The 11,503-nt window shown below is 37.9% G+C and overlaps 1 protein-coding gene across 1 annotated transcript in view; it reads left to right on the forward strand.

Moving 5' to 3' along the window:
* HMCN1 (hemicentin 1) overlaps positions 1–5,998 on the forward strand; it is a 231,992-nt gene extending 225,994 nt beyond the window's left edge. Inside the window, exons 104-107 of the mRNA XM_070939286.1 lie at positions 35–385; positions 2,972–3,091; positions 4,380–4,506; positions 5,632–5,998. Coding sequence (XP_070795387.1) covers positions 35–385; positions 2,972–3,091; positions 4,380–4,506; positions 5,632–5,998 — 965 coding nt within the window. The remainder of the gene's footprint in view (positions 1–34; positions 386–2,971; positions 3,092–4,379; positions 4,507–5,631) is intronic.
* The last annotated feature ends 5,505 nt before the right edge of the window (positions 5,999–11,503 follow it).

The following is an 11,503-nucleotide window of genomic DNA, read 5'->3' on the forward strand; positions in this document are numbered from 1 at the left end:
ACATGATGTGTTTGGAATCATGTCCCATGAGCAGACATTAATGAATGTGAACAAGTGCCTAAACCTTGTGCGTATCAATGCGCCAACATGCCCGGCAGCTTCAAGTGTATCTGTCCTCCTGGACAACATTTATTAGGCGATGGCAAATCTTGCGCTGGATTGGAGAGGTTCCCAAATTATGGCACTTATTACAATAGCTATAATTATGCTCAGTACTCCCCCATGAGAGACAACTATCGACCTCAACAATATATCAGGCACTCCTCCAATCTCTACAGCTCCTACTCAGAGTATAGGAACAGCAGAATTCCCATCGCCAGGACTAGAAGAAATGTTAGAGAGCCTTGCCCTGAAGGCTATGAGGCAAGAAATAACAAATGTATAGGTAAATGTCACGCCTATATATGTGTGTATATGTATGTACTGTATATGTCTGTACATATGATGCATATTCTTTCTTTCTTTTTTCCTGCTCATTCCACTTGGGATCTGCCAACAAAGGCAGGTTGTCATTATTAGAGTTCATCTTTAAAGCTCTAAAGGCCTATCTACATGAATGAATGTATTTCTTCATTTATTCCTACCCGATTAGAAAGACTTTCAAAGGTTCTTTGTTGGGTGTGGTGGCCAAAAATGAGTACAATAAAAGCTGACTGTTTCCCCAAATTGCAATGCTGTTAATAGCAAGGTATATCCAGGATCTTCATTGCTTAGAATTAGACCCAAAACTAAGAGTTTCTTCTTTCAAAATATTATTACTGCAGGCTCTTAAAATGTTTATACGGTGGACTTAAGAAAGTACAAGTAGTCACTTAACTACAGTTGGGTTCTGGAAACTCCATAGCCAAACATGGTTGTTAGGTGAAACATCATATGACCACAATGACTTAGGACAGCACTTCTTCTGCTGGTCATTAAGGAAGTCAAGCATGGCCATTAAGTGAGATATCACATGACCATGACTTGCAATTTCATTTTCTGGCTTCTCCATTGATTCTACTGGTTAGAAGCCAGCTGGGAAGTGTGTGAATGATAATCACATGACCACCAGGCATTGAGATGGTTGTAAACCATCTGCCAGTTGCAAGGCACTTGAATGTCAGTCATGTGACCACAGGGTTGCCGCAACGTTAAATGTGAGGACTGCTCCCAAAGTTATGTTTCTAGTGCAGTCATAATTTTGAACAGCTGCTAAACAGGACAATTGTTAAGTGAAATCTGCATGGTTTCGCTCTGTTAGTTTTATATCTATAACTGATTCTGAAGACTGTTTCCTATTGTGAGAATGCAAAAAGAAGGAGGAAATGAGAGGAGAAGTTGCTTTAAAAAAATGCACTGAGAGCTTCAAACATGGGATTTGTTCATTTTCAATGCAGCCATTAAGAACAATGATTTTAATGCTATTTAATTGTACAATTGCCACAAACACACGTAAAAATGAGGTTGATAGGCCCTTTCTTCCATCTCATTAAGAGCTTTTAAAACATGTCAAATAAACATTTCATGGTCAAATTAAAGGATATTTTAAGATATTTAGTTGCATCTTTCCCCACTTATTCAAAGGAAGATGAAGAGATCAATTTCCGATCAACATGGCAGGATTTTTTTGGGTTTAGATCCATTCTAGATTGGAACTCATGCAGTGCTTAAAAGAAGTTTGAACTTCACTCTCTTGTGTTTAATCTCCTATGCTTCATCTCCATCTGATCCAGTTTCCCCCTCTTAGAACATTGTTTATTTAATGGATGTATCTGCTTATGTTAGCTGAAAAAGATATAACTTCCCAAACAAGCAGCAGATGTGACACGAAGGGCATGAGCTGACTGGTACTTTTTCATGTGAGTAGAAGCACATTTGCCCAACATTTAAAATGTTTAGGTGCATCCATTTCCTAGACCAGTGGATCTCAACTTGTGGTCCACGGACCCATGGAAGAGAACGCAATGTTGTCACAGTGGGTCCGCAAAGTCTTGAAGAAATGTTATGATTTAAATTTTGAGTTAAGTCTTGGGGAATCCATGGTCATGGTCAGGGGCGGGTTCCACTTACCTTTACTACCAGTTCACAATGGGGCTGCACGCACAATCTTCTGCACATGCGCAGAAGCGTTCTGATGATGTCGGGGTCGGTAGGCGGAGCCTCCCACCAGTTTTACTACCGGTTCTATAGAACCGGTGCGAACCGGGGGCAACCCGCCATTGGTCATGGTCCATTTGGTCCATGGGCCACAAAAGGCTTTTAAAGGAGGTCCTTGGTGAAGAAATGGTTGTGAACCACTGTCCTATATGAAAGACTAAATAAAAGCAAGCTGGATTACCCTGATGCTTCAGGTCATTGTTTTATAACAATGTTATTTCTTCTCAGAAGTTCCCAAATCTATGATGAATAATGTTGTCTGATTTTCTGAATGAAAGATGCTGAGCTTGTTGAGACTATGAGGGAGGCCTTTGTACTCAGTGAGGGATTTCCCCTGGGGAGTTATATTTTATGCTCCTGGCTCCTAAAAGACAGAAGTAACTTTGGCAGTGATGATTCTGTCCTTCTCTGCCAGCCTTCAGAATGGTGTGGACTGAATCTCAGGCTTTGAGTCTTCTCACTTCTTCAGACATACTATGGTGCTGCTGACAGACATTTTTACAACTAGCAGTTATCAACTTTATATTCTCTTTACTTTCTGTTTTGAAGGATTGGACAAGAGGCTCCTTGTCTAATAGTTGAAAGGACTTCAAAAATAGCTTTATATGTCAACCTCAAAAGCTCTGATTGTGGCAGGATTCCTCAGATTTGCTAAACTGCATTTGCTAAAGAAAAAAAATAGTCTAAATACAGCAAAACTCTAGTTGTATATGTCTGTGTCTGTGTGTTGGAATTTAATATTTGGAATCTTGCCTTAACTGAGCTTTCCTCTCTTAGCCTGTCACTTTACATAGAACCTAAATGTTTGGGTGTGTGTTTTTTTTAATTTTTGCAGACATTGATGAATGTGAGAACAGAGGTGTATGTCAGCATGAATGCAGAAATACCTTAGGGAGTTACCAGTGTTTTTGCCCATCGGGTTACCGAATCATGCCCAATGGTAAAACATGTCAAGGTAAGAAAATGTCTTGACAGTGTGGAAAAATTAAAGTACAAGAATTAAAATTCATCAGTATAGTTCATCAGTGCCTTAGAAATACATTTCAGTTGATATTATGGTAGATAGTAAGTATCTTAATCCATTAATTGTTTCAATAATGGCCTTCATTCATGTGAGAGTTTTCCAAGAGTTGTCTTTAAGGTAAGGCAGGGCTCCTATCTGCTCATACTGAAGACTACTAAGTTAATTAGTATATTTTGCACATCACTAAGAATATAGATGTAGGGGGCGCGATGGATCAGTGGTTAAAGATACTGAGCTTGTCAGCTCGAAAACTGGCAGCCTGGATTTGAGACCCGAGCCCTGCATGATAGGGTGAGCTCCTGTTACTTGCCTCAGCTCCTGCCCACCTAGCATTCAAAAGCAGGCAAATGCTAGTAGATAGATAAATAAGTACCACTCTTGTGGGAAGGTCACAACCTTGGCATACAGTCATGCTGGCCATATGATCATAGAAATGTCTTTGGACAATGTTGTCTAAGAGACAGAGATGAGCACTGCCTCCTAGAGTCAGACACAACTGGGAAAGGGAAACCTTTACTTTTACCTTTAAGAATAGCAAGAGCGGTAGCACTTACCCTTATATACCGCTTCACAGTGCTTTACAGCCTCTCTAAACGGTTTACAGAATCAGCATATTGCCCCCAACAATTTGGGCCCTCATTTTACCTCAGAAGGATGGAAGGCTGAGTCAACCTTGAGCCTGTTGAGATTTGAACTGCCAAATTGCAGGTAGCCGGCAAGCAGCAGAAGTAGCCTGCAGTACTGCACTCTAATCATTGCGCCACCGCAGTGGATAATAGGAAAGGGAACAGTTCCTTATAGGAACACAAATAAGATGACTGCATAAATCACAATTTTGGGACAAAGAGTTTTCATTTCTTTTTAAATGTAAAACTCTTTGGGATCTCCAGTGAGAGCCTGACACAAAATCATAGCAAAACACAGGGAAAAGGAAATGAGTGTCCACTTGGAATTAAAATGTGTAACAGTTAGCCTTTTCTTTCTTTTTTTAATCTTATATTTTAATATATTTTGTGGGAAGCAAATGGCTCCAATGGAAAGAAGTTATTTGTTCTATTTATTCATATGCATAATTTATAAAATATTCCTTTATATGCATGACAATGATGGTTCTGTGTCATTCCCTATTGGTGCTGTTTATCTGGGATGCAAAGTAAAAAAAAAAATGAAATCAATGAATGGCCTATCTGAAATTGTCATCCCTTTTGAATTATATCAGACGTAGATGAATGCCTTGAACAAAACATCTACTGTGGACCAAACCGCATGTGTTTTAACATGAAAGGAAGCTATCAGTGTATAGAAACTCCTTGCCTTCCAAACCACCAACGAGATCGTCTTTCTGGGTATGCTTTAACTTCATCTCTCTATGTTTCCCAGGTGTTCTTTATGATTTGGTAATTCAGTAGAGCATAACACACACACACACACACACACACACACACACACACACACACACACACACAGTCCTCATTTAGCATGCACAATTGGTACCAACAACTTGATCTTTAAGCAAAGTGGAACAGTGCAACAGTGCTTATGTTCTTACTTCATACTTTCCTTTGCTTTACAGACCTGTAAAGATCATAAATGCAAGAATTTACAAGTTACTTTTTTTAAAATCACTGTTGTTACTGTGAAGGGTTGGTTAAAGAAGCAGTCGCTAAACAAGGGGCATTTGTAATCTTGAAGTGCTGCCTGAATTAAGTGCTGTTTAATGTTAATTTAACAATCTACTTAAAAAGTGTCTCAGTTTGGGTAAGCTGAATGTGATGACTTAAAATATACATTTATTTTAATTTACTTATATACATTACCATCATATTGTTCCACTTCCGGGTAAACATGTAATGCAAAATGGGAATAAGAAAGAGTAAACTGAAGTACAGTAATTAAAAATACAAAATAGGAATACTTCTTCCAAAATTCACTTCAATTTCATCACAAATCAGACTTGCTAGAGGCAATATAAAAGGGATGTGGTGGCTCAGTGGCTAAGATGCTGAGCTTGTCAATTGAAAAGTCGGCAGTGCAGCGGTTTGAATCCCTAGTGCTGTGTAACGGGGTGACCTCCCATTACTTGTCCCAGCTTCTGCCAACCTAGCAGTTCAAAAGCACATAAAAAATGCAAGTAGAAAAATAGGGACCACCTTTGGTGGGAAGGTAACAGCGCTCCGTGTGCCTTTGGCATTTAGTCATGCCCGCCACATGACCACAGAGATGTCTTTGGACAACGCTGGCTCTTTGGCTTTAAAACGGAGATGAGCACCGCCCCCTAGAGTTGGGAACGACTAGCACATATGTTTCTATATAAATAATCCACAGAATCACCTAACTATATTATGGGTCCAATCAATCCAACGATGATCTGGATTTTACAACTGTGGCTAAGATTTGATGAAGCAAGGTAAAGAATAGTAGAAATTGATTAGATTAATTCTAGACTAATATCCACAACTGTTTCTTTTCAGATCGTGCCTCAAGAACTGCCTGCCCAATGACTTGGAATGTGCCTTGAGCCCTTATGCCTTGGAATACAAACTTGTATCTCTCCCATTTGGGATTGCGGCCAATCAGGATCTAATTCGATTAGTTGCCTACACTGAAGATGGAGTGGTGCACCCAAGGACCAGTTTCCTTATGGTGAATGAGGACACGAGCATCCCCTTTTCACTCAGAGATGAGAACTTGAAGGGGGTGGTGTATACCACGAGGCCTCTGCAAGAGCCAGAGACATATCGGATGAGAGTCAAAGCTCTTTCTTACAGCAGTGATGGAGCCATTGAATATCAGACCACTTTCATAGTCTATATAGCTGTGTCTGCTTATCCTTACTAGGAGAAGCATTGCCCAAAATAATCAAAGTATGTTAACCACATGCATTCATCCCGCTGGGTGTCACCACTTCCAGAATGACTGCCTCATCTCTAAACAGTTGTAGACTGTGCAACTTGGGAGAAAATGGTGCTACGTTTCTTATTTTTGACTGCCAATCTTGTTGCAATAATGTCATCTTGACAAATATACCTGTAGTCTATGAATCATTGGAATCTTACCACATGCTTTATTTATTACACTGGAGCAATCACCTCCCAAAGATTGTTCTGCTGACTCTTTGGAACTAGTTAGCGATAGTAATTAGGCAATAATTTAGTGCTAAAAGAATAACATGTAAGAATGTTTTTATTTCTTTCCCAAGCATGAAAACAAAATAATGTCCATGATACAGTATGAAAATAAATATGGTATGGTTGGTTGGGTTTTTTTTTTCTTTTTACAAAATAACAAGAAATGTTTCATAATTACAATAGTTTTATTTAACACTTGGTGGAAAAAATAACTTTCCTGGATATGACACAAAGGTAAGATAGTAATTGGTAATAATTGAAATATAGTTGTAAGAAAAACAGGACAGATTGTGAGAATCCCAGATAGCTGTTTGCACATAATGCACAGCAGCAATAACAGAATAACAGAATTGGAAGGGACTTTGGAGGTCTTCTAGTCCAACCTCCTGCTCACGCTATACCATTTCTGACAAGTGGTTATCCAGTCTCTTCTTAAAAGCCTCCAGTGATGGGTACCCACTATTTCTGAAGGCAAGCTGTTCCACTAGTTGATTGTTCAAGCTGGCAAGCTTCCTCAGTGCAAACAAATAGTAGCCAATTTTTCCTCCAGAGGGGATACATCTATCACATGACTGAAAACTAAAGCTGTAATAAATCCCTAATGCAGGAAAGATAATTGCCCTTGCCCTAAAGTAGTACAGTTTATAGCTACTTTATATGGTGTACAAGCTAGGATCAACAGTCAGCATTTGCACTGGTTACTTAGAACAAGAAATCTGGTGAAATGTGCAAAGAAGGAATTTCAGCTTTCTTCTTCAAGGGATAATTAAAGAATTTAAGATTATATTAGAACTTGCTTACCCCAAATACCAAGTTTGGTTTTAAAAGTGTTAGACGTCAAAACACTGTATAAGGTGGTAATAAACTCTGGAAGTAATTTTTGCCAAGATGTATTCTATTTTTATGAAAGTATATGTATATATAAGTTTGCTTGTATGTGTTCTCTATACAATGTAAGGGCTTTTTTTCCCTCAAAAAAAAGAAAACAAAAGAAAAACAAATGTTTTACCAAAGAATTTTGTTTATGCAGTGGTACTAACCAAATAAAACTTCACTTTCTCTTTTTTACTATTAAATATAGCAAGATTGTTATAAATTGTTTATTATTCAATGTTTCCAAAATCTGTTTCATTTTCTAGATTAATGCTGCCATGAATGGTTACGATGGTTACCATCCAAAAATGGTTACCAAATTGTGATATTTTTTTCTTGTGCAAGATATTGCACTAATGATATCATTATAAACTTATACAGTATATTTATAATACTATTGAATAATTATAATTATATTGAATTAAATATAATTATTATATTGACTTAAAATTAAACTATAAATTAAGATTTAATACAAATAAAATCCAGTCAAAATTAGATTTTGGAGTAATGCCACTATTCCTCTGGGGAACGTGTGCTCTGCAACAACACTTACATTCCATATCCCTTATATTGAACTTATTGAATTTACTCAGTATTCCAGTTTCTAATGACTCTGAACAACCTACAGCAAATCAGGTTAAAAACAGAATGTCTAAAAGATCAAAATATCTCTGCATCAGGATCATCAATTAATTTACCAAAACTCAAACTCACCCATAGGGAGCAACCCAACCTCAATGCTTGTTGCAATTGCCACATTTTAAATTTTCTGAAAACCAATAAGATGGAAGTCACCTAAATTTCTGAAGGAATGTAGAAGGAGAACAGCAATGGAAATGACTCACATTCCCTCATTGAAGGGATATAGAGATCTAACTTTACCAGATCTCACTAGATCAATAGTTAGTTGATCTAGTTAGAAACTGTGCTTGCTTCTACCTGAGCTGCTACATTCTCAGGGGTGTCAAACTGGTGGCCCGTGGTCCAGATGCGTTATGCGCAGGCCACGCCCACCCCAGTTCCGCAAAGGGAAAACATTGCAATACATCATGTGACGGCAATGTGATGCGGCAAGTTTAACACTTGTGTTCTAGGTTATCTGTAATTTTCATATGTTCTTCATGGGTAATCTCATGTAGAATGTATTGCAGTGATTGAAAAGCTTACTAAAGCATCTATGAATAATGAGAACTTCCTATTCCAGGAGAGATTGTAACTGGTGCACAAGATGGAACTGTGCAAAGAACGTCTAATTACAACTGCCACCTGAGCAATAGCTTTGAGTATAATATGACTCTTAAATTAGTTCTGTCTGTAATAACTAAATTACACTTACTTTCCTAGATAGCGTCTGAATTCAGTGTCTCTCCATCTTAGTCTAAGTCTGTCTGTCTGTATACAGACTCTAATAGCTTCCAGATGCCACGTTATCACTTGGTAACATCATCTCTTCAGCCTAAATGTAAAGATGACAATCACTTGCATACTGACAATATATGAAAAATGACCTAACAGATCAAGTATATGTTAAGTAAAAGCGGGGAATGCATTGACTTTCTCTACTGCATGTTGTTCTGAAAGATGACATCACTCTGAAAGTTTTGACTAGGAGTCTTGGTGACTGCTTTGACACCTGGCATGAGAGGTATAGTGTGTGGAACATCAGATGTTTCCCTCTACAGCTTTTCTGTACCATCCTGCTAGTTCCAACTATCCTACAGGTTTTGTCCCTGAACTTCAAATAGACCAGGGGTGTCAAATCACGCCGTCATGTCGTCATCACATGACGTATCATGACTTTCCCCTCCTTTTGCTAAACTGGGCATGGGCGTGGCCAGTGCGTGATGAATCCAGGCCATGGGCCACAAGTTAAACACCCCTGAAATAAACTCTCACAATTGATAGGTACATTTTACTCAGGAGGAAGCTGGTTCCCTCTATTACGTGCTGCCAGGTCCTGTCATACTTGGAGAACAAGATATGATAATTTTGGGCTTTGTTCCATGGAATTTGGAATATCCTTAGAACCATGGCTCCCAATTTATGAAGCAACAGCAAATATAATTTTTGCCTGAATAATTTGCTTTTCTGGGCGGGGGTGGGAAATGTTGTTAGACATTAATACTGCTGCAGGCTTGGGTGATTTAGCTTTTGATCTACTTCATATTGCCATATTATGGGAATAGAAAGATGGAGTGGCTGGTCTTCTTCAACACAGAGTGATCATTCCCAGATCAGACTGGTAGCTGTTGGTGCCCTTCCCAGATAAGTGAACTAGGAATTTTGACTGTATATTTCAAAATAACCATCTCGTTTTTTTTCAGCCACTCTCCCTTCAAATCTTTGCTGGTGGGATAGGAAAATGAAACATTGTCATTGACTGGATTTGGAGTTTGGGGAATGTGATTAATGAGGGAAGAGTTAGTTTAACTCTGAAAAAAAAGAAAGATCTGTTTGGGTCTTAAACTAATCCTCTTGCAGTTAATTGAGATCATCCTGAAACTCTGAGATCATCCTGTAACTCTGTCAAACATGTTTTTCTACAAACTGTGTAGAGTGTTGGAAAAATTAATTCGTATAACTTAATAATATTTCATTGCATCGTATAAGATCCATGCCTTCCTTTGTATACTTATATAGCTGTACATTATGTTAGGACAAGCAACTAATATGTATCTCAGTGGTTATTTCTTAATACATACCCAGTACCTATTTATCAACTGCACATAACATTTTTAATACAAATGCAAAGTTGCATCAGTTAGCATTTAAATTGTAAAAAAGTTTTAACTTTTTTTGACTTTCAGAAGCCAATTTATAAAATGATAGCTTGACTCTATATCATGATAGATTTTTTTAAAAAGTTGGGTGCAGTGTATGTCATGTTAACTCACTGTATTAAATGACTTCTATGCTAATGTTGTATTGTGATACTGATGAGGGCTCCAATGAAATAATGTTAATAGATTTCATTATTGGCGGATGGGTTGCTGATCTTCAGGACAGAGAGGCAGCTGGATGCTCTGACTTTGTGGAAATTTTTCAACTTGTGAACTGCAGTAGGACTTTTGGAATTAAAACAGCCTTGTTTCTGTCTACAGTACACTTGAGAGTGAAGCAGTTTTTACATAGATCCCAAACCTCAAAATTAAAGTTTATAACTCTGCTCTTGAAACATCTCATAGCTCAGAATTGTACACATATATGCGCCTGCATACATGTCAGTATATATTAAGAGTTGGCTTTTCTGTTAGACAGCATTTCCCAAAATGTGCACCAGGGCATGCTAGTATGCAATCAGAAAAGTGTTTGCATGTTACAGGAAAAGAAACTCTTAGCTGAAAAACCCAGCCATGAAAGAGATGATTTACGATATGTGAATCCTGCATTACATCCAAGAAACTTGAGTGAGCCCACCTAGGTTTGTCAGTTTGCCACCTCCCCTTCCCATTTTCTCCTCTATCACATCCTTTTCTTGGAGGGTGAGAACATTGGTTTTCTCATTTGGAAGATTGTCTTTAATCCTACATATGAACTATGACATAAGACTGTGCATACACTCTTGGGTCTTTCCCCGTTAGATTCTAGTGCGAGTATCTACACATATCTATACATTGGGTGCAGTTAGGCCGTTGTGTACTCCTGGTGTAAAATACCCAGCAAAATAAACGTGATGATCTTATCTTGCTGAGGGACCTACTTTTGAACTAATAAACTCTTGGTTTCATCAATGAATACAAATCTCAGTTCTTCATATTTTCTTATGGCCTTTGGTATAGCATTCTTGTTTAGATATTATGCAAAACACCATGCTGACTGTATTAGTTTTTTTTTAAAATCCCTTCCTTGCCAAAAACATTTTTTTTTGTTTTAAGATCCATTCTCTTTAACTTTCCAAATTGCACAATGCACAGCACTTTCCAAATTGCACAGTACAAAGCTGTGTAGAATTTGTAGGATTGCTTTATAGATTTTTATTTGATTTCTGTTCTGTGGGTGTTTGTGTTTTAATAGTGGTACTATGAACTATTGGGTGTCTATTGAAATGCAGTGGGTATACATGCAATGAATCAGTTGAGATGCCCATGACTAATAGATAGCTTTTTTTTTTCTTTTATGGGATGAGGGAAGGAGGAATAAATGCTTTTATTAGATATATTATATCAGGCTGCAAAAATCTAGACTACTCCTAAATGGTAGCAAAGGATTACTATCTAACCATTCATATTTTTATAGCTCAGCTATAGCATCTGTAACAATATAGTCTGCAGAGAAGCTTTTCCAAATCAGGCTGAATTACAGAAACTCTAAACCTTTTAACTTTTCTGACTGTAAATTG

Source organism: Pituophis catenifer, unplaced genomic scaffold (genome assembly GCF_029215685.1).
Source record: "Pituophis catenifer annectens isolate HBS135680 unplaced genomic scaffold, rPitCat1.0.hap2 SCAF_3, whole genome shotgun sequence".
Classification (NCBI taxonomy): Eukaryota; Metazoa; Chordata; class Lepidosauria; order Squamata; family Colubridae; genus Pituophis; species Pituophis catenifer.